Genomic DNA, 22,018 nt, shown 5'->3' with positions numbered 1-22,018 from the left:
TGCAGAGGTAACAGCAGGTAGTGAGGACTGCAGTGAAGGTCAAAGGTTAAGCCCTCACTCGCTGACATCTGCACCAGTCATCTCAAACAGAAGGCCAGGGTTTTTCTTAAAAGACACCAAAGAACCCTAAAAGAGCTGTTTAAACCCTCACCATGTCAGAAGCAGTTGTTCAAACACTGTGTTTTGAATCATGTTGCAGCAACATCTGTGAATGTCAGCCAAGAACACACGTGTCCATGTCAGCAGACAGTTTCTCCCAGAGGTCACACATCAAGGCCATACTGAACCTGACCTGATAGTCGCCTCAAGACTTCAGCAGACACTGTGATGTCCCTGCAGAGGATCAAGTCAGCAGCCCATATTATACTACCTTTGGATCTGAGGAGGCATCAAAGGTGGTCCAGGAGCCGAAGCTAGATATCACAGTTTTGCAGGACCTCTCTCCTTTGGGAACCCCCCAGTTGACCAATCACAGGCTGCTTTAGGTTGGAGGGGGCACGTGTGGTCAGGAAAGTGTCAGCAGCGTCTGGAAAATCTGTGAATCCCAGAACATCAACCTGCTGGAGCTGCTGGCTTTTTACATGTAGTGTCAGTCAAAACCTCATGGTCTGGTCAGAGAGTTCCACTGACATAAGGTTATGAAGGTCCAGAGAGCCATGAGATCCCCAGCACTGATGGATCTCTCTCTCTATATATACACTATACTTATATATATATACAATATACTATACTTATAAATATATATACATATATATACACTATACTTATATATACACTATAAGGACGAAGTATGACTTCACTGAAGACCCAGGTAGAAAGTGTTCTTCATTTTCTGCATTTCTTAACATCAGCCGCTAGATGGCAGCAAACGACTGCTCACAAATGTATACAATAACGTTCTCTACTGTAAGAATCAAGACATCAAAACACATTAAATACAATTTATTGCACCGTTCGCACGGTTTAACATATGCCGGAGATTTTAAATGAAATATTATTTCATCTTTATTTTATATTTAATGTTTAAAAAATCATTAACTGTTTTTTTTGTCTGAATCATTTTGACTAAAAACTATTATGTACACTTCGACGTGTTACCGATTTAGAAACTTTTCAGTCCTGCAATGCATGCTGGGAAACTCATTTTAAAAACGCCAGTTTTAAATTGAATTCATGTTTTAAGTAGTGTTTTCAATATACAAAGAGAAAATAAGTTGGAAAATGTTTCATTAGATATCAGATGATTTGTAACTTGAATCTACACAAAATGACTCGCGTGGAAGGAAAAGTCCTGAGAAACACAAATAAGTCAGAATAAATTCAAAGGAACACAAGTTGGGTTTATTGTTGACACAGAGCTTGTTGTGTACAGCACACATGAGTGACACTTCAGGGGGGGAAGACAAGGCTCTTGAAACTAAAGTTCTGTGGCTTCGGTCGGTTAAAAACAAAGATGAGAGAAACTAAAGAAGCACAGGTCACAGTATCAAACACGAGTTCCCAGTTCCAGTGCGACTCCGGCGCGATGCAAGGCTGGAGCAGCATCCAGAGAAGACACAAGCTTGAGGTTCAGAGAGGAGGGAGGCAGACGAGCTTCACTAACCCAGAACATTTTATAGATCATTGCATATTAACGTGGAGCAAACGACTCTTTACTGCGAGATGCTCCCAGAAATGGACCTCAGTGAGACAAATGCTGAGTGAATCGACAGTGAAAACACACAAAACACATGTTGAAATGATAAAAAAAACACAAGGACTTGGTTTTCACTGCTGCTGTGGAGGGTTTTCTACAAAAACAACAAGATGAAACAAAGTAAAATATACCCTTCATTTGGAGATGATCTCTCCTCTTGCCACCAGATGATTAAATATGTATAAACATAATCAAAATACTTTGTATGTAAGACATTTGCGACCAGTATGTTGTCTCTGTTTCTTATGTTTTCATTTATAATTGTGGAGCGGGTGGAAATCTAACTTTTTATGAAGTGAGAGAACAATTCCGTAAAAAAAATATGAATCGAGAGGTAAATAAAAGTTTTGCAAAAACTAACTGAGGCTACATCCACACTACAAAATACTTATTAAACCGTTTTTTTTAATCAAAATAAATGCTAAGATGCCAAGAAAACAACACAAATCTTTATACACATGAACCATCAACTCATCCTTGTTATTTGTTTGTATGTATTTTACAATGTCGTCTATTTATCCAACTTTTTTACACATGATTTGAGTCATTTAGCTTCATGAGCTAGCAGTGAGTTCCTCAATTAAATAATTCTAATCCTGATTATTTATTAATTCTACAAATATTCTTTACAAATGTAAATTATTCATGTAAAGGTGGCCAATTAATAAACGTTAACAAGAGAAGAGATAATAAGCTAGTAATGTGGACGTAGCCGACGACAACAAGCTGATAGATTTTTCTCTCCTGACAATGACATAATGCGTTAATTTTCTCCTCGTCTGATGGTGATATCGACGCCTCTTCAAGAGAACGATGGGAGTAATAGCAGGAACATCTCAGTTTTACCGTTCCTGTCTGCGGACTCTCACGGGGATTCGTCCGCTCATTAGTTTTGAACCAAAATAAAGCAGATATTAGGCAGAGCGACAGAAAACACTGCATGTTTAATTCGGGTGTGTGTTTTGGTGTTCGGTGTGTCGTCAGTGTCGTGCCTGACACGTGTCGCCGGGGAGCGCGAGCGGCGGCGTCGGCCTCATTAAGGCTTCCACTCTCTGGCTAATGAATCGATTGTGTGGCTTCGGAGCTCCTGGCTGACGCTCCCTCGGCGCCGGTCTGCGCCTCCTCCGAGGGCCTCCCATCCAGTGAGCTCTTAATCAGGAAACAGCCCTAATTACCCAGCAGGCCCCTCTTCCTCTTCCCCGTCTCCACTTATTTCCATCGCTTCATCTCCCGCTTCCCGCTCTCTCTTTTCCCGGGTTTATCTTCTCTGCTTTTACGCTCATCCTCCCTATCTGCCTCTCTCTCCTCTCGTGCCTTGTCCTCCGGCTATAGGAGGAAGTGGGGGATTCCGGGGGAAGCTTATATCACAGCTGAAAAGGGAAATGAATGAGGAGTGACTGTCCTTTGAAAGTGAAGCTGATGAAAGGAACCCCCCCCCCAGAAGTCCTGGTCTCATCAGTACACCACCTCGTAGACTGTGGCCTTCTTGTCTCCGGACCCCGTCACGATGTACTTGTCGTCCGGAGACACGTCGCAGCTCAGGACGGACGAGGACTCCTTGGACTGAGAAGAGAAAATATGTTTGACTTTTTCTCTCCGTCAATGTCGGCTTCATCATCTTACGGCGTTACTTCCCAAAAACACAAATTATTATTTAAAATAATTCTATTTAAATACAACTTCAATTGAGGTTTGACTTGTTTCTCGTGGACTCATCAGTAAAAAAGCAGCCGGTCCGGCAGGAAGTGTCTCCTCCATCCGGATGCTGACTCTCCTCCTCTTCAGAGCCTCATTAGCTGCAGAGGTCTGACCCGCCGGAGTGTGAAATCCCTTCTTTCATCCCTTCTTCCTGCCGCACATCTCCAGTCAGACCTGAGCGCCGCCTCAGATCATCTAAAGCTGCTTCTCTTTCTCCTCCTGCTACTAAATCATCATTTATCGTTTTCCCCTCTCTTCACAGACCAACTCAAATCTCCCCCCCCACCCCCCCACCTCCTCACAGCAGGCCTGTCAATCATCAAAGCTCGGGAGAGAATACATTTCACAGGAGATCCTTGTAGCGTATAGAGGGGGGGCTTCAGGAGGGAGACATCACACGACAACTGATGACTTCAGAGAGGAGGAAGTGAACTGAAAGATTGTGTTTCTGGCTTCATCATCAATCCTGCACCAGTGGAAGGAAAATATCTAAGAAGTCCTCCGTGTTTGCACCTCGTTAAACAAAACAACACAAACACAAACATGCAAGAACAGGAGGTGACACAAAACTGACACGACGACACAAACACACACACAACTTGGAACATCCGAAAAGTAAATGACAATGAAACAAACAAGTTTGACACTTGTTCAACCAAACGTATGGACGTGATGTAACAACCCTAAAACAATTAATTAAACAACGACACACAATTAAACAACAATCAGTTTGAAGGTATAAGTTTAAGAGGTTCTCTGTCTACATGTGTACTGTACTCAGCTGGTTAGCTTTCCAGGGTGTCCCTCTCCCCAAGTAGCTAATTTTCAACTATTAGATTCGTAATTATACTGCTTTCAGTTCACTTTTTTCTCGATCATTTCGTCATTAAAAGTGTGAGGAGCGAGACGGGCGGAGCGAGTGAGACGGAGTAAGAAGGGCTAAAAGCCGCGACGACATGAAGGAGATCGGAGACGAGAGATAAACGACGAGAGTGGGAGGAAGATTTTTGTGGCGACACCAGCCCGAGTCTGGCAGCGGCTTCGTTCACTATTTAGATGACGGAGCAGATAGACAGATTCTCCTTTCCACCCACAGGGAGCAGAGCTGCCAACAGTGTCTCACAAACGCACACACATATACACACACACACAAACACAATGTGTAGGGAGGAATAGACACACACACTGATCAATATCAAAGTAACAGATCTCAAGAGTCATTCAGAGATATAATAATATATAAAATGAAAATACATAGAGATCATCCCTATATTTTAGTGATTTTCACCTGATTTGTGGTTTGTGATGAATATTTTATCAATAAAAAAATGATGTGTAGTGAAATATACACATGTTTTATTTTGAAATAATCATTATTCTTATCACGTAAGAGTTGTTTTTTTTTAAAGAAATTAATACAATTTAACTCAACAAAGTACCAGTTAAATATTAAATTGAAATTAAGACATTAAATTCATTAAAAGTAATTATTTAAAATGTTATATTGTGTTATTTAGCTTAAAAATGTTTTTCATCAGTCTAAACACTCAGCCACATATTGACACTGAGACCTAAATATTGTCTAATTTGTATTTATTTATAATCGTTTTTTCAGCAGAGATTTACTTCTCTCACCTGAAAAATGCTGGCTCCGTACGGCGTCCTCCAGGCGTTCAACAGATTGTCTTTCCCCGTGCTGACGAACCACTTTCCTGCAAACACATGACACCATGAAACCACCGCTGCCCCAGGATAGACTGTGCGAGAACGAAAGGAAGACCCTGAACGCACCACAGTAGGCGAACTTGAGCGACAGGACGCAGCTCTCGTGGAGGTGCAGCTGGTACTTGTCGGGCTTGGAGACGTGCAGGACCTCCACGTTGCTGCTCTCCATGCCCACGGCTAACCACTCGCCGGTCGGGCAGTAGCCCAGAGAGAAGATCTGCAGAAGGAGAAACGTCTCAGTTTGTGTGCACCAGGTGTGGTCGTTCCAGACGCGTACCTGCGACGTGAAGTCGTGCTGCTGGAGCTGGCGTCCCTCTCGAAGGTCCCAGCAGCGGACCGTGTTGTCCAGACCTCCCGTCCACAGTTTGGTGCCGTCGTTGGAGATGTCGATGCAGCTGGCGCCGTCCGTGTGGCCCTGGAACTGCCTGAGAGCAGATCAGTGTTGACCTCATACATCCTTTCTCTTCCTCGACTCCTCAATTCATACTTGGTTCATCCCAGACGACCAACACATGGCCCAGATTCTCCTTCTTATTTCTACATTTTTCATCACCTGTCGGTGTTCCTTATAAATCTGCAAACATGATACTACTTTACTTTTGATATTTGGACTTTTTTACAGTAGTTTTACAGTTGACTCACATTTTTGTGTGAGGCTGTATGTGTTTATTTCATTGATTGATCGTAACTGAATCATCTATTTTACAATTAAACTGTGGTGAAAAAACTATTAGAAATCTTGAAATGATGCTTTTCTGAATTACCTTTTTTTACAAAACTTAGGAAAATGTTGTCACAGCATGATCTGGAGCTTGTAATCCATGCGTTTGTGTCTTTTCGTCTGGATTATTGTAACAGTCTTGACCTTTTAAGTATATATTTTATTGGGTATTGTATTGATTGTTTAAGCGCTTTGTGACCCTGGTCTAGAAAAGTGCTCTACAAATATTACTTACTTACTTATAACAAATATTTATCAGTAAATATTGCTATATTGGTGGAGGCTTAACTTAAACTCAAAATTTCCCTGTATTTGTTCTTAAAGTTCATCTAAAGTGTTGATTTAAGTGTGTCTTAAATAGATGTTGGACTCTATTGTATCATCAGTGTCTGTTTGTACAAAACTTTCTTTTCATTGAAATATTTACATTAGAAAATGATTTTAAGCCCCGGCCACTGAAAACACATTGTTTTTCTTGTTTGTCACCATACGTCATCAATCCCAGATGTCTCAGCCTGAATGGGACTCGTTGTACAAACAAAGTGGGTGTGATTACAGCTGACTAGAGGAAAAGTTAAGCCATTATCGCGTCATAATGGACTCCAGTTGGGGGGAGAACTTTATAAAGTAATACGTTAAAAACACGTCTATTATAATATGTATAATATATATAAGTTTGGAGGTATTGGCGTCACTCTCACCTGACCAGCGTCTGGTTGTGAAGGTCCCAGACCACGATGTTGCCGTCGCTGCAGCAGGAGAAGCAGACCTTGTTGTCGGGTGAGATGGCCAGAGCGTAGCAGGCCGGGGCCGAGGACGTCAGCTCCGCCTTGATGCGAGGAGTGGGCGTGGCCAGATCCCAGATGGACAGCGTGCTGGCCTCGCCGCCGACGATCAGCGTCCTTCCGTCGGGGAGGATTTTACACGACCGGATATAATTATCACGATTCTGAAAAAGATTGAGGGAAACGAAAGTGAAGGTAACGAGAGGAGACGTCGTAGCTTTAAGAGGAGACGTACCAGACAGTCCAGCTGGGCCATCGGGCTCTTGGTCCCAGGCTGGCTGATGTCCCACACTTTGACGCAGCCTTTCCCGCCGGTGTAGACGTGGCGAGTGGAGGTGCTGATGGTGACGGCGCACACCACCTCCCCGTGGTTGAGGGTGTGAATCTGACGGGCGTGGCGAGGGATTCCTGGACCCAGCAGGGCGTCGGGGGGGAACGGCACCGGCTGCATCTGACCGTCGGCGCTCACGTGGAAAGAGTACGCTCTGGAGAGGAAGAGTTACAGAACCACGTCTGAACAACATCATTTTACCTCTTAGAATCGTGTCGACCACTTTTTTAATGATCCGACTCGTCTTTTAAACTCAACATCTGCTTTTTTTTTATGTGGACGCAAGAGCTTTAACTTATGTAAGTAAGTAAGTAAGTAAGTAATATTTATTTAAATAGCGCTTTTCCAGACCAGGGTCACAAAGCGCTTGGACAATCAAAACAATACTCAAAAAAGTACATACTTTAAAGATCAAGATAATACTGAGAACAACACAGGAGTTCGAGAAATTCAAGGAAAAGCCTGAACAAATAGAAACGTCTTAAGATGTTTCTTAAAGGAGTCAGTAGACTCCATCAAGCGCAAAGAGAGAGAGAGGAAGATCGTTCCAAAGCTTAGGAGCAACAGCCTGAAAAGATTTCTCTCCTCTGGTCCTGAGCCGTGTGCGTGGAACCATAAGTAGATTCTGATCCACAGACCTCAGAGCCCGAGCTGGGGTGTAAGGCTGGATCAGATCAGTGATGTAAGGAGGAGTCTGACCATGAATAGATCTGAAAGTAAGAACCAGAATTTTAAAGTTGATGCTGAAAGAAACTGGAAGCCAGTGAAGAGTTTTAAGGATCGGAGAAATGTGAGTTCTTCTACTAGAGCAGGTCAGAATTCTCGCTGCAGAGTTCTGAATCAACTGCAGGCGAGACAGATCCTTCTTGTTAAGACATGAAAACAAACTGTTACAATAGTCCAGACGAGAAGAAACAAACGCATGGATTACAAGCTCCAGATCATGTTCCGACAACATTTTCCTAAGTTTAGAGATTTTTCTCAGTTGAAGGAAACAGATTCTGGTCAGTATCCATGTATAGATCTGAAAGTAAAGTTGTGCTGTGATTGGTCAAGAACAGAGGTTTGTCACCGCGCATCATCAATCCAGGAAGTCTCCACCTCCAAAGGGACTCAAAGTGGGGCGTGATTACAGCTGGCTGGAGGAGGAGTGAAGCCATTATTAATGGACTCTTCTCTCATAACCTTCTGTTCGCCCAGATTTTAGACAGGGGAGAACTTTAGGGGAGTAGTTTGTTCTTGTTTTGAGCCTTGGAAACTACAACTATATAATTTACTAGAGGCTATATAGACCCTGTGATCAAGTGTAAAGATCTGTAACCAAGGAACACTATTTTAAAGAACTATATTTCACTAGACATTCAACCAGAGCCTCTGGTTCACGGTGCTGGACTCCCTTTATTGGCCTGCTGTTGTGTTGGAGCTGCCAGAAGGCAGAGTTGTGTCGCTGATGTTAAGCTGGTAGCGAATCAATACCACAGCAGTTTGGGCTCATTTCAAATGAGCAGCACCAGATCGAGCTCGGCGACTTCACGTTTCTCAACAAGGATCATCACTCACGGCTTTCCTCCGGAGGACCCGGGCAGCGAGGAGGACAGACCGGGGGCTCGCAGGTGAGGCCGGGAGTCGTACGGGACCTGTAGGGACACCGGTCAACATGTGGGGCGACGCAAGCGGCACCAGAACCGACTCAAAACACAAGCTCACTCACCATGGGACTGCGGGAGTAGGCACTGGCTGCTGCGCTGATCTGGGGCGACAGAGTGAGGGCCCCGCCGAAGCCGCCCGGGCTGGCCAGTTCTCCGTTGAGTCCTGAGTGGGACACCACGCCAAAATGAGCTGGGTATGAACCGGGGGGCACAGACATGGGGTTGCGGAGAGCTGGGGAGGAAGGGAGAGAGGATAGTGGGAGGGTTGAAGTGAGGAGTGCGAACACACTGGGGGATTTCAAATGTGATTTGTTGGGCATGAACCGACTTCACTAGAAGTCTCCTGGACTTTTTTTTTGGTTTTCGGGGGCTGCTAATAGAATTGTTTGTTTGGTATTTATTTAGTTAAGATAAGCTTTTATCTCCGAAGTGAACACTGGACATGTTTAATTGCATAATATACTTTTAAATTGATTTTTCTCTGACCGTGAGGGTCGGCTGCAGACGCCGCTTTGCTGACCAGACGCAGACATGAAGTGCTGGGTCCTGGAGCTCCACCAGATCCGGGGGTGTGGGCCTCACGGTGGGACGGAGAAGGTGTGCCGGACTTGGACAAAGGGGACTGAGATTTGTCCATCTATGGAAGTAAAACAAAAAAAAACAAACATTTTTATCTTCAAGTCATCCGATTTATATTCTTATCCAAAAGGCCCATATAGATATTACAGACCGGAGCCACATGTGGCCCTTTGACTGCATGTATGTGGCCCTTATGAGGTAAAAATTAATGTAGAAACAAACAATTCTAACTTATATTCTTCATTTCTAGTCTCTAAATATGACTATAGAGGTTTTGTAGGACTTTTGTTTAATGGCCCCTCAGAAAACCCACCGAATAAAAAGTGGCCCCTGAGGAAGCGTGATTTCCCGCCACTGCTTTATAACACAAGTGGGGCTCTGGTCTCATGTCTGGCCCCTGAGAGAGACAGGAGAAGTCGTACCGTTGTCGAGTCCTTCGCTTTCCCTGAAGTGGGGCTGCAAGAGTTTGGAGTGGAGTTGGGTTCTCCTCCTCCTGAGGAGCCCGGCAGCTCTTTCCTCATGCTGGGAGCTCGGTCCAACCCGTTTCCATGGGGGGAGTGTGGCGGGCTGCCCACCGGAGAGTTTGGCTCCTGGATGTGAGTGAAAGGAAATTCATTTCTTTCTTTTTCCACACTCAAGTCTGACTCCTCGATGGATGAAGATTAGAACGTTAAACATGGATTAACTTCACATTTATGATGCGATGTAGACGCATAGCAAAGACAAACGTGACGGTTGAATTGATTCCAGGATAGATTCTCTCGCTAAAAAGCAGATTAAAAAGCCGTTAAACACTGCAAAGCAATTAAGAAACTGCTTATTTTGGGATGTTTGAAGAGCTGCAGTGGTGAATCCATGTTCTCCTCCGAGGGTCTACAGAGATGTAAGCTGATTTAAGAAGGACTGAGAGGGCATATATTAGAGGAAGTCGCTGGTGTGTGTGAGTCACTGTGTGTGTGTCGATGTTGCTGTTCCTCCCAGTGTTGAGGCGGCGTCGACTTCCCAAAGCAAAGTGCCAAAGTCAGCACTTCTCACAAGGCCGTAGTGATCAGCACTGACATTTTAGTTCTGCAGCCTCTCTCTCTCTCCCTCTCTTTCTCTATCCCTGCCTCTCTCTTTCACACTCACACTCACTCAGAACACACCAGAGAACCATTTGTCGCTCTCAATATTTGGCACTTGTTCAAGTTTCTAAATGACTCTGGAGACACATTATCAAAAAAACATGGTGGATCACAACAAATTTATTTTTCTTCCCTTCATTTTCTGCCGCTGAACACACACACGTCTGCATCTTTTGACATAAAGGAAGAAGAAATGAGGAATGATCTTTTTTATTTTGACAACAAAGTCTGCTTCATTCTTAGAAGAGAGCTGCTGTTTTAAAAGCAACGAAGCTCAAGAGTGTGATGTGAGTGTGAAGCGAGGAAATATAATCATTACATTTTCTGTGTTAATTATTACAGTCTGTTGGGATTTTCTTCAAAATCATGTTAGATTTTGACTCTTTATTTTAAACGTTTGCTCAAAAAACAAATGATTAAAACTTGAAAAAACCATATGTGACCATCTTCTTTTAGAGAAACCAGCCCAGGGATTCTGCTGATTCAGCAATATGATATGATGTATTTTTCATCACTGTATGTATTTCATGCACTTTAAAGTTTTGTGTATTTTTTCCATTTTTTATCTTGATGTCGGTCTTTGAAAAAAGAGCAGACGTTAAACTGGTCCGCGGTGCAAAAAAAGTCTGGGGACCCCTGCTTTAAACGTTACACATTAAAAGACTAATAGAGCAGAGAAGACAGTTTGAGGTGACAAATCTAAGGTTACCAAACGTCGTTATTCCAAGTGAATGAATAGTTTTTTTTTAAATCTTCAGATCTCCAGGAGCTCACAACAAAAGTCTTCAGTAGCTCATTTGCCTGTTTAATGCTCCGACTACTCCTGGGCGGAGAGAATTCGCTCTAGTAATTATAACTTGATGAAAAGAGCACTCAGCTGTGGTCCAAAGAGACAGTGATAAGTGGGCGTGAATGTTATCCGGCGAAACGCCTGAAAATACCTTCAAAAACAAATCTTTCTTTGAGAAGCAAACGAAGACATCGTGAAACGGAAAAACATCCATCAAAGGACGGCTTACTTCATTGGAGACGTCGACCACCAGATTGTCTTCACTTTTCTCTCCATCACTGTCCTGGTGGAGTAAAACAAAGAGTGAGATCTGTGTTTATTGGAGCTGAAGCGTCTCCACACACATCTTCGATGATGAAGACAGACACACGGATCGATGAATCAATATCTCAGACTACCGGCCGGCTTTGAACATGAAGAGAGTATGAAGCGCACCCGACACCACGCTACTCTGTTGCTCTTTCTTCCTCTATTGCACATTTTCCCTCTTCAACAGACATCTTTCGCTCAGTTTTTCTGGGTTGAGAATGATGGCACTTAGTCGCCATGGCAACTGTGCTTTGATGTGATCATGGCCTGATATTCCCATTGACATGAGAGTGGAGTGACAGCGCTGGCTAATTATACGGAGCCAAAACAAGTCGACGACTCCTGGCACAAACACACAGACGGAGGCAGCGAGGGAGACGGAGGAGAGGAAACTACAACTGAGGAGGAACAATGAATGAATGAAAGGAGGATGAGGAGGAGAGTGACATAGATAAATAGACTAAGGTGCTGTCAAGGAGCAGCAGGAAAACACGGAGCGACGGGAGATTTAACGTGGATCGACCACTGAAGACACTCGATGAGATAAAGATTCGCTTTTGAAGAACCTTCTAACAAAGAGTCAAACACAAACAAGCAAAGTTTCAAGTAAGCGATGCTCAGCACCTTTCAGTGTGCAGCGTACATTGAATTAACCACTGAAACCTCTCCAGGTGTGACATCTAAAATGAGAATACATGGTAAAATATAAATTCATATGGGAGAAAAAAGCGGTCTTTTTGTATTTTGATGTCAAGTGTTAAACTGAAATCAGTATCTTACAGTCAAATAGATACTTTCAAACTCTTATTCCCTTTTCAAGACCCATTTATAACTATTCATATATTCTTGATACTTTCATGAGTGAGTTTGAAAACTTAAATATTAACTTTATCACTACCTACACCTGAAAAATTATTATTATTAGCGAGACCTGGAGATACGATACTTCACAATACAGGGGCCACGATACCATACTGTATATAGTGATGCTGTAGTAACAAGGATATATTTGTAGTATTGTCAAGTACTTGACTCTGGTGTTGCAGAATTTAAAGACCATGTGACTCTTGACGAAGGTGTAACTGCTTTCATTTGTTTTGAAACCAAAATATGTCAAAACATCTGCTTTAAAAGCTGCTGGAGTGGACTGTATCCTCTCGTCCTCAGCTGGGATCTTATTGTCCATTTAGCTGCAGGGGACCTAATGACTGCTGCCATCTAGAGTTTAATTGCAAACGAAAAATGTTGTGAACATTTGTGTCTTAAATATGAATATTTTTTACACACTTTGTTGAAATGTAAACCGTAAAGCATTTCGATGTATCGATATTTTCTCAAACCCCTTGTTTTGAGGTAGTTTTGAGCGTTCTCTTTCAGGTAAGAGGTCATGACCAGACAAACATCAGGACATGGTTTATGTTAAGAGGAATGAACACATTACTGAATACTTATAATGAGAGAAGAGAGAAGACGTACGAATGAATGCGGCTGAAGAGAGTCTTTCTCGTCACAGCGCCTCCTCTTGGCGTCCGCCCCCCCCTGTGAGGACGAGTAGCCCCCCGAGGGACCCTGGCGCTCCTCGTTGGGCTGGCTGTCCGTGGACGACACCGACTTACTCTGCAGATGTAAAAAAAAAAAATGAAAATCAAAACTGTGGCAATATATTAAGGATGGAATTAAAGGTACTATTATATGAACTCATTCACTCGCTCATTCACACGCGAGAGGAGAGAAAGATTCAGGCTTGAATTCTGTATCGAGAGGCGGATGATTGACAGGAGACGTGACACCAGAGTTGGGGGCGTAACAAATGTTACACCCACGCTCGTACAAACACACACACATTGTACTAAATACTGCAGACACATGAAGACACAAAAGCTAATTAGAGCTTCGTCCTACAAAACACCAGCATCATGTAAAATACGACTCTCATTATTGGCCAATAAAGCCGCGCCGACATATTTACTACAGCGTCTGGCCAGGTGCTGAGTACGCTGGAAAAAACACCAGCTCGCTCTGTGGAGTTTGGAGGGGAGAGGAGGGGGACACTGAGGGGGACACTGAGGGGGACACTGAGGGCCACTTGTCACCCCACCACCCCCCCTCAAGGAGAGGAACAGTTTGCTTGGACACAGCAGTGAGTCACACAGGAAGGAGCCTGGCAGGAGAACAGGAAGGACTGAGAAGAGAAGGACCTCAAAGAAGCTTCTCTTCTGTCTCAGTTTCCAACAATCGTCCAGGAGAATCACCTCAACTCCAACATTCTTTTGGTGGCAGCAAAGTCTTTAACACTTAGCTTTTACGGCAGAGAGCGAGGGAAGTACGGCGTCTTAAATCACTTTCATGTCCTTATAAAAGCCAGAGAGCCGCGGAAAACCCATCTTTCGTGTCCTCTCGCATGTGGACCTGTCCACCCCCGATGTCACAATAGTCACTGAATTATACATGGACTATTACAAGTGTTATTTAAAAATGTTTTTAATATTTTACCATTAAATTGTTGATTAGAAAATACCCCTGATAGACTTCAGTGTACACTTTTTTATTAATGTAAGTAAGTAAGTAATTTTTATTTGTATAGTGCTTTTCCAGACCAGGGTCACAAAGCGCTTAAACAATCAAAACAATATTCAATAAAGTATATACTTTAAAGGTCAAGATAAAACTGATAACACAACAGGAGTTCCAGAAAATTAAGGAAAAGCCTGAACAAATAAAAACGTCTTAAGATGTTTCTTGAAGGAATAAAAGGAATGTACATCGCTTTGAAGCGACTTTTCCCTTCTCCAATAGTGGTCCAGGGTCGGTTTGTAGATTCCTTGGTACTCATAGTAAACTTAGCACTTAACTCTCCTTTAGATGTACTGTATGTCTTCAAACTATCGCTTTTAATAACCAGACTAAACCCTGTCATGTCCACTATTTTCCGGTTATGATGATGTTGCTGCATTGAAAATAATCTTCCCGTTCTGGGAAAGAAACCTTTTTTGGAAAAATATACCAACCGTAATTTACCCCAACATGGATTTCACTTAACCTTGACATCTGATTTGTAAGATCCACTCAACTATTATTGAATGAAGGACATAAACAATACTCGTACTAGTCCTTGGACAAATGTATTTAATTAGGATGGGAACTGAAAACTACTTTCTTCTCTCTGTACTTCATGAATCATGGTTCGGTTCCGGGTTGAAGGTCCGGCAGCTCTCCGCTGAGATTGAAGGGTCATCAAGTCCGATAAGAAGAAGACTCAGCAAGCGGGGAAAGAGCTTGTTCTTCAGCGATTGAACACCAGAGTGGTACTGTCTTTTCAGAGCTCCGCTAAAACACTCACACACCCAACAAAGGACATTCAGTAGATGGTAACTAACAAGCAAAACTTCCATGACACCAGCTGTGACCAACATTATTCAACGAGAACGTTTACATGATCTCTCGACGAGGTCTGGTCCTCTTGGAGGGCTGTCAAGGAAATATCTAAACCCTTTTTCTTAAGCTGCCGTTATTGAACCAAAGTTTTCTTAAAAACCTCAAGAAAAGTTTGATTAAGTCGAAGTATATGTTTGGCTCATTTCAAGTCCAACAAGTAGTAGCGCTCTTCACTTATATCATACAAAGATGTTTCGAAGTAATTACTTTATAAAGTTCTCCCCCGTCTGAAATCTCAGCGAACGAAAGGTTACGAGTGCGGAGTCCATTATGCCGTAATAATGGCTTCACCCCTCCTCCAGCCAGCTGTTATCACACCCTGCTTCGTTTATACAACGAATCCCTTGGAGGTGGAGACTTACAGGATTGATGACATGCGGTGACGAACCACGGTGCATGACCAATCACAGCAGAGTAGGTGTGGTTATGGTAAACAAGAGTTCATCTCCAGAAAAACAAAAAGTGTTTTCAGTGGGCGGGGCTTAAGATCATTTTCTGATGTAAATATTTCAATGAAAAGAGAGTTTTGTACAAACAGACACTGATGATACAATAGAGTCCAACATCTATTTAAGACACACTTAAATTAAAACATTAGTTGACTTTTAAACATTCTTAAATGCACACTAAACTCCAGAACACTACAAAAATCCTTCAAAAGTTCCTAAATAATCCTAAAAACTATACTAGAATAATAATAATTTTGGCATTTATTATTTGTGTTCCCTCATTTAAAATGTAACATCAGTTTTTCTTTTCATTAAGTCCTTTCCAACAAACGATGATGATTAGTCAGAACTTTACCTTCATCACCTACGTATGACTGATTCAATGAATAAGGACAGTACCTGTTGCCATGGAGACCATAAGGAACGACTGTCAATTCTATACATTAAAACCTTCCACAGAAGCAGAAAGGTATATTCAAGCCTGTTTTTTTTGTTTAATGTAGTTTTGTGATAACTGTGAATCATATTCCTCCTCCTCAACTTCCTAAAGTGCCCACGCCGGCGAATCCGAACCCGGCGTTCTACTGTAAAGACTCTGGAGCAGCAATAAACCCGCCCACACGCGTCTTTTGGGACGCTGCAAAAATCTGAAGGAAACTAGCTGATGCGGAAACTTTCCTTCAGGTATTAGTCTGTCCCTCAGATGCTCTCCTCGAAAGACACAATCCTCCTCACAAGATCTTGGAAGTCGAAGGCAAAATTCTTATAAACTTTTAATAATAACACGTGCAAACATGAGGCAACATGACATCAAACAATTAACTGTTCACATCCAGGGCTTTGAGTTGAAACATTTTCGGATCCGTTTCTCTTGTTGTTGAGAATCACATCCCAAAGGCCACTTCACAGCTCATTTTCATTCCTCTCACTGCATCACACACACAGATGCTCTCCGTCAGTCAGAATATACGGCGCTCACACTACTCACCCTGCTGGGCGCTCCCTCTGGGACGGCGAGGAGGAAGAAGAGGAGACAGAGGTGAGACAGGTTTGACGTCAGTCCTGATAATAGCAACAACATCCACATGTGGACGAACTATGATTGATCCTCCAATAAAGCACCATTGTTTCTACGGCTCAGCAGCTGCCAGGTTCTTATGTTGCTTCTCTTATGAAGGTTTTACCGGCAGATACAGAAGAGGCTTTAACAGATAAGGTAAGACTCAGATATGAACATTGACCTCTTTAAGCTCTTTTGTTTCTGACCGATACATGTCTTTCCTAAGTCTGCTCTTGAAGGAAGTCTTTTCTTTCAGAGTGAAAATCTCAGATAATCCATGGAGGTGAGTGAGAGTTCAGCGAGTTCACAGAGGGTCACGTATGTGACATCAGTGCAAACATGGAGGAGTGAACTGCAGGCGTGTGATTCAAATCATCATTGGTTGAATCCATCTGGTTTTCAACAGATCTTTTCAATTCATTTTAAGTCATTTTCTAATGTTCATATCTATATCAACATCTATCGATCCAACCATAAAACAATATCTCTATACAACATAACACAAGATATTGCTTTGATTTTAAATTTGACATCTTGGTCAGTTTACCTTTCTCTCTCAGATTTGTATTTTGTCAAATAGATATGAACGTTGAGGAAAATAAATGAGAAAACAAAGAAAGCTATTTTATAAAACAAGGAAATCTAAATAAAATAAAATAGTATATTAAAATAAGATATATCAAGTTAATCTCTTTTTAATGGATCATGTAGTAATGTTTCTCACAGCCAACCATTTTATTTTGTATTTATTTGTTGTATTTGTATTATAATTAAAGTTATAGTTTACCTTGTTTGGGACTTTTATATTTTTCTTTATTTGCTTTTACTGATTATCACATCTTTCAAAAGGTTCTTTATGATCCATAGTCTTTTAAAAATGTATTTTAAATTGAATCATATACAATAAAATATCAATGAAAGCTCATATTAAGGCCACTTTTTTTAACTCGTCTAGAATAGAAGGCATGCGTTCCTCCCTTGTGCTGCACCTCATCTCTTCTGTCAGCCATTTTGTTTTCGAATATTTCTAATGACGCAGCGAGGAGGAATTTTGTCACCTCCAATAATTCATTGACTTTAAAATGCTACAAACTAAAATAGAAAAACCAGCAGAATTGTATCCCAGACGGGCGAGGTGGCGACGCAGAAGTTTACCTCGCAGGTGTTCGGCGTCGAGGTGGTTGCGGTCGTCTTTGGAGGCCAGGTGTGCGGAGACCCCCAGAGCGCCCGTCAGCGCCAGGAGCCCCGAGCCGCCGGCACCCAGGGACAGGCCCGACGGGTGCGGCGTCAGCGGGATGCCAGGGGCGTGGTGAGACAGGTGCTGGAGCTGCTGCTGCTGCGACCACGGGGAGACGGAGGAGAGACAGGAGGTGGTTACGAGAAACAAACACCAGAAGAGAAACAACACTGTGGATTAATAGCAAACAAGGGGGGGATGAAGAAAACTATAACAACATCAAATATTGCGATACAATCAAGAAGAAAAACCATCATAAAGAGCGATAGAGAGATTCAGATAAAGGTGAATTAAGGACAGATGTTAAGAAAAAGGAGCTGCTGGAGGATGAAGAGAATCCAGAGAAGACAACAAGGAGGAGAAGAGCGGGAACAGTGCGGCTCCTGATAAAGGAAGACTATTAACCTCAGGGAAGGATTATGATGATGTTTTTTTCATCTGTTGTGTGGAGCTGCTGCTCGTCTTACACGCACAGACACCTCCGAGACAACGACGCTTGAAGAGGCCGCGGAACAAAGAGCTTTAAGTCGACGGTAATGTGATCGCGGCTCAGACAAGAGACCACACGTGTCGTCGGTTCACTCCACCGATCAGACGCCATTCTACGCTACGGAAAAAACAAATTGTGCTTTTTCTTTAAAACTGCGTTCTGTGAACTGATTGTGTCAATTATTTCCTCAGGAAGTTGAGATCGTATCAGTCCGACGATGCATTTTATCTTCTCGAACATTTTCATTAAGACTCGTGAGCGAGCACAAACCAGACGGAACCGCCTTTCGCGCAAATTATCATTCCATTCTTGTTTATCCTGCTGTGATCTATGACACCTCGCCGTCGCTGGCACGGAGTTGGCAAGTGATCTGATAAATTTGTCAACAGCGATGCAGCAGCAAAACCCCGGCTGGATTTATACAGCAGAATGTTTTTCCCTCCTTATTAGGACTTGATGTGACACTTTCATGCAGGATCTTGTCTCCACCAGCGTTTGTCTTGATCTACAGGCGCGACCTGAGCTGCATAATGCTGAGCAGCGTCGCTCACGACGGATCTGTTCCACGGTTTTCAGCTTCAGAGAAGTCGACGAGGGAGGTTCAGACGATAATACGCACACGTTTATTGGAGTTTTAACTCTACAATGAGCTTTAAATACAACATTTATAAACAGGAGGGTTCAGTAGCAACACTATCTTAAATCTTTCACTGATACTTTTGGAAGGAAAACTCTGGCCCTTTTAGAAATAATCGGTTCAGTTGACTTTCAAGTTTAATGGTCAGGAGTTCAATGGCCACAAGAGAAAACATTTTAAGTTTTTACTAAGAAGTTGTGCTGCACAAAATGAAGAAAATGCGTGGTTGTTTGGACGATATTGCGCTTTGCAAAATAGATGAGACAAAAACTATAAAACCAGAATTTTACAGTAAGGTTTATTTTCAGAATAACAAACAGTTTAATACTTTTGTTATCTCTGGGTCAAAAAGAAAACCTGCAGATGAATATGTCTTAAAAATGATGAAGAAGCAGGTTTGAAAAATGGATTAACGTTTTGAAAATGTACTGAAATTATATTTTGTAACAGCTGGCTGGAGGAGGAGTGAAGCCATTATTACATCATAATGGACTCTCGTAACCTCTTGTTTGCTGAGGTTTCAGACGGGGGAGAACTTTATAAAGTAATAAGTTCAAAACATGGTAATGATGAGAGACTTACTGCATCTTGGAGAGGAAGATTCAACATCTAAATGTTTAGAGTTTTACATTAGTTACTCTTTAAGTTGTTGTAAAAAACTATTTATACTTCCTTTTTAAGATTCAAGGTCTTTTAACGCTATCTCGCCCCCTTCATTGAGAATCATGTACTTTATCTAGAAAATCCTTTTTTCAAGTGTTAATATGTTTGTGTTCTACGGTCACATATCTATGACTTATAATGGTTAATACTTGTGTTTCTGCACATCGTTGTTTGAAACTTACTTACACACAAAGTTCAATCCTGTCAACATCGAGCCAACTTTACCTTCATGTCTAAACGCTAACTATTGCCAAACAAGCTACACTGTGATACGAGAGAAGATGAGTGAAGCCACAGCTAGAGCAGATCACACGTTCAGTTTATGCAATTCTGCACTATTGCAATTTGAAAAATCTTTCTACAAATGTGCTCCGTGTTCTAACAGAGTTTTCCTCTGTGTAAAGCTTAGTTGTGTTTGTGATTCATGTATTTGTTATTGAACTGTGGACGGTGTTGGTTGAATCATCGTGTGAATACACAACCAGGCTGGTGGAGAAACACTACTTCAAAATGTGAACAACAAAAACAAAAACAAAACTTTATGATCAACCATAGGTCACTCTACAAATTATTTGTAATCTTCTAATTAGCATTTCAAAAAATCTGGTAAAGGGTTATTTTAAAGAGATTCATAGAAAGGTCTTTAAAGTACTGAATATTGTATTACAGTTTTACATTGTGGTAAATCTTACCTCAGAATGTCTGTAGCTAGCCTTGTTATCAACTAGCTAGGCTTGCAGAAATACAGCTTAAAATTACCCCTTTTTAACTATTACCTCTATTATATGTTATAAGGCTTAGCTCAATGGACCCAATTTAACAAAAAAAAAATAGCAAATAAATAATTAAATTAAATTGTCTGCTAGCGATCTGGGGTACAGCAAGGGTTTTGGCAAAAACATTGTCAACTCTTCAATTAATGATACTGGTTTATTATTGATTTTTTTTAAGACTCTATCACCCCAGTTATCACACACATTGAGAATGAAGCTTTTTTATCCCATCAACAATCAGAAGCTCATAGATCAACCATATGTGTGTGACTGTGTTGTCATGACTCACCCCGATAATTGCGTTGAGTTCAGCCATGGTGACCTGCTTCGCTCTCTCCACTGCCTGGACAACCTGTTGCTGGTGCTGAAACACACACACACACACACACACACACACATATATAATGAGGAGCTTAACAATTCACAGAGAAAATAGACTTTTTATCAAATCTATGGCAGCATGTGTTGAATTCCCTAAACTGAACCTCCACGATTGATCTTAATAACTCTTCAAGCATGATTTTTGTTTGTTTCAAGTAAACAATTCTGCGTGTTCTATGTGGACACACACACACACACACACACACACACACACACACACACACACACACACACACACACACACACACACACACACACACACACACACATACACACTCACACACACACACAGGGCCAATATTGATCAAGCAGCCAGTGCTGTGACCTTCCAGTCTCCAGGGACACACATTCATCTGTGGACACACACACTCGGAGGACAATATCTGCAATCTGAGAAAAACACATCAGGGAAAGAAGACATAAACACAAACACAGACACATAAAACTAAAGCACTTTTACTGGATTATATTCATGGGTTCAGGTTTGCTCAGTTTCAATTCAACTTTAATGCAAAAAATCTGAATGTAAAATGAATGTAACAATTTTAATGATCATCTTTTGTTATGATGAACTTAACTCAGACTGAGGTGCTGGTCAGAGTAAGATTATAATGTTTTTATGGACAAATGAGGAGATTCTATGTCTATAGGAATTAAAATAATCAAAGACACTGTTTACATTGACCCAGTTTTACATTGGCAATGATCACAATCTAAAATCATACCCAAAATTATCCTTGAGTTTCATCTTAATCTTCTAACTATTATAATAAGCAATAATAAAACTGTGTTCAGGAATAAACTGTGCTAAAGCATCGGAAACCTGGCATCATTTTTAAATAACCGACGAGGAGTTTTGATTTTAAAAAATAACTGAAGGACAAACGACTAAAATTGATTTAATCAAAAAAAAATCTCTTTCAATTAAATATTCTGCACCACTTAAATGTGAAAAGGTTCGTCTTCATGAATCGTTTGATTAAACAAAATGCGGGTGAAACTGTATCACGTATTAAAATTGGAACAGCTGCTCGTCCAAACCTTCCATCTCCATCTCTACAATCACTTTCTTTTGATTTGACAGTCGTTTTACAAGAGAAGTTGAAGCTTCGATGTCTAATCTGAATTCATGGACTACTCGGCTCAAACACAACATGAGCCAGAAGAAGCAGCTCCTTGTTTCGTTGTCTTCACCGTTGTTAACTTGGGTTGGCCTTTATTTCCTCTCATGAAAGATTCATCAGGGTGATAAAAATGTACTTCTGTCTGCTGATCGAGTCGTACCGAGACCTTATCCGCTCCGGCAGAAGCGTGATAAATCCACATCTTCTTTGCCCAATTTGAAAGTGTCGCAGCAGAAAGAACAACAACATCCTTCCACTCGTCCAGGTTTGACCTGCTGCAAATCCTGGCTCGACTTTCTTGTTCCGAGCTGACAGGGGAGTTCTGCTGCTGCCCGTCAGCCTCAGGCTTTGATTTACTGTCT

The 22,018-nt window shown here is 41.8% G+C and overlaps 1 protein-coding gene across 3 annotated transcripts in view; it reads right to left on the bottom strand.

The window, feature by feature from the left end:
• Positions 1 to 1,319: 1,319 nt before the first annotated feature.
• The window catches only part of tle2b (TLE family member 2, transcriptional corepressor b), a 60,468-nt gene continuing 39,769 nt past the window's right edge, over positions 1,320 to 22,018 (bottom strand). The window contains exons 6-20 of one of the 3 annotated variants that reach the window (XM_087783758.1): positions 20,441 to 20,515; positions 17,507 to 17,687; positions 16,280 to 16,296; positions 12,884 to 13,024; positions 11,328 to 11,381; positions 9,607 to 9,774; positions 9,092 to 9,242; positions 8,668 to 8,837; positions 8,517 to 8,593; positions 6,861 to 7,110; positions 6,542 to 6,789; positions 5,397 to 5,544; positions 5,186 to 5,336; positions 5,030 to 5,106; positions 1,320 to 3,259 (exon numbers count right to left, since the gene is read on the bottom strand). In XM_087783758.1, coding sequence (XP_087639884.1) covers positions 3,152 to 3,259; positions 5,030 to 5,106; positions 5,186 to 5,336; positions 5,397 to 5,544; positions 6,542 to 6,789; positions 6,861 to 7,110; positions 8,517 to 8,593; positions 8,668 to 8,837; positions 9,092 to 9,242; positions 9,607 to 9,774; positions 11,328 to 11,381; positions 12,884 to 13,024; positions 16,280 to 16,296; positions 17,507 to 17,687; positions 20,441 to 20,515 — 2,016 coding nt within the window. In that variant the 3' untranslated portion in view covers positions 1,320 to 3,151. The remainder of the gene's footprint in view (positions 3,260 to 5,029; positions 5,107 to 5,185; positions 5,337 to 5,396; positions 5,545 to 6,541; positions 6,790 to 6,860; positions 7,111 to 8,516; positions 8,594 to 8,667; positions 8,838 to 9,091; positions 9,243 to 9,606; positions 9,775 to 11,327; positions 11,382 to 12,883; positions 13,025 to 16,279; positions 16,297 to 17,506; positions 17,688 to 20,440; positions 20,516 to 22,018) is intronic. The other 2 variants (XM_087783761.1, XM_087783759.1) reach the window with 2 other exon arrangements.

Source organism: Callionymus lyra, chromosome 2 (genome assembly GCF_982586985.1).
Source record: "Callionymus lyra chromosome 2, fCalLyr1.hap1.1, whole genome shotgun sequence".
NCBI classification, from domain to species: Eukaryota; Metazoa; Chordata; class Actinopteri; order Syngnathiformes; family Callionymidae; genus Callionymus; species Callionymus lyra.
This window is presented reverse-complemented; position numbering and strand designations above follow the sequence as displayed.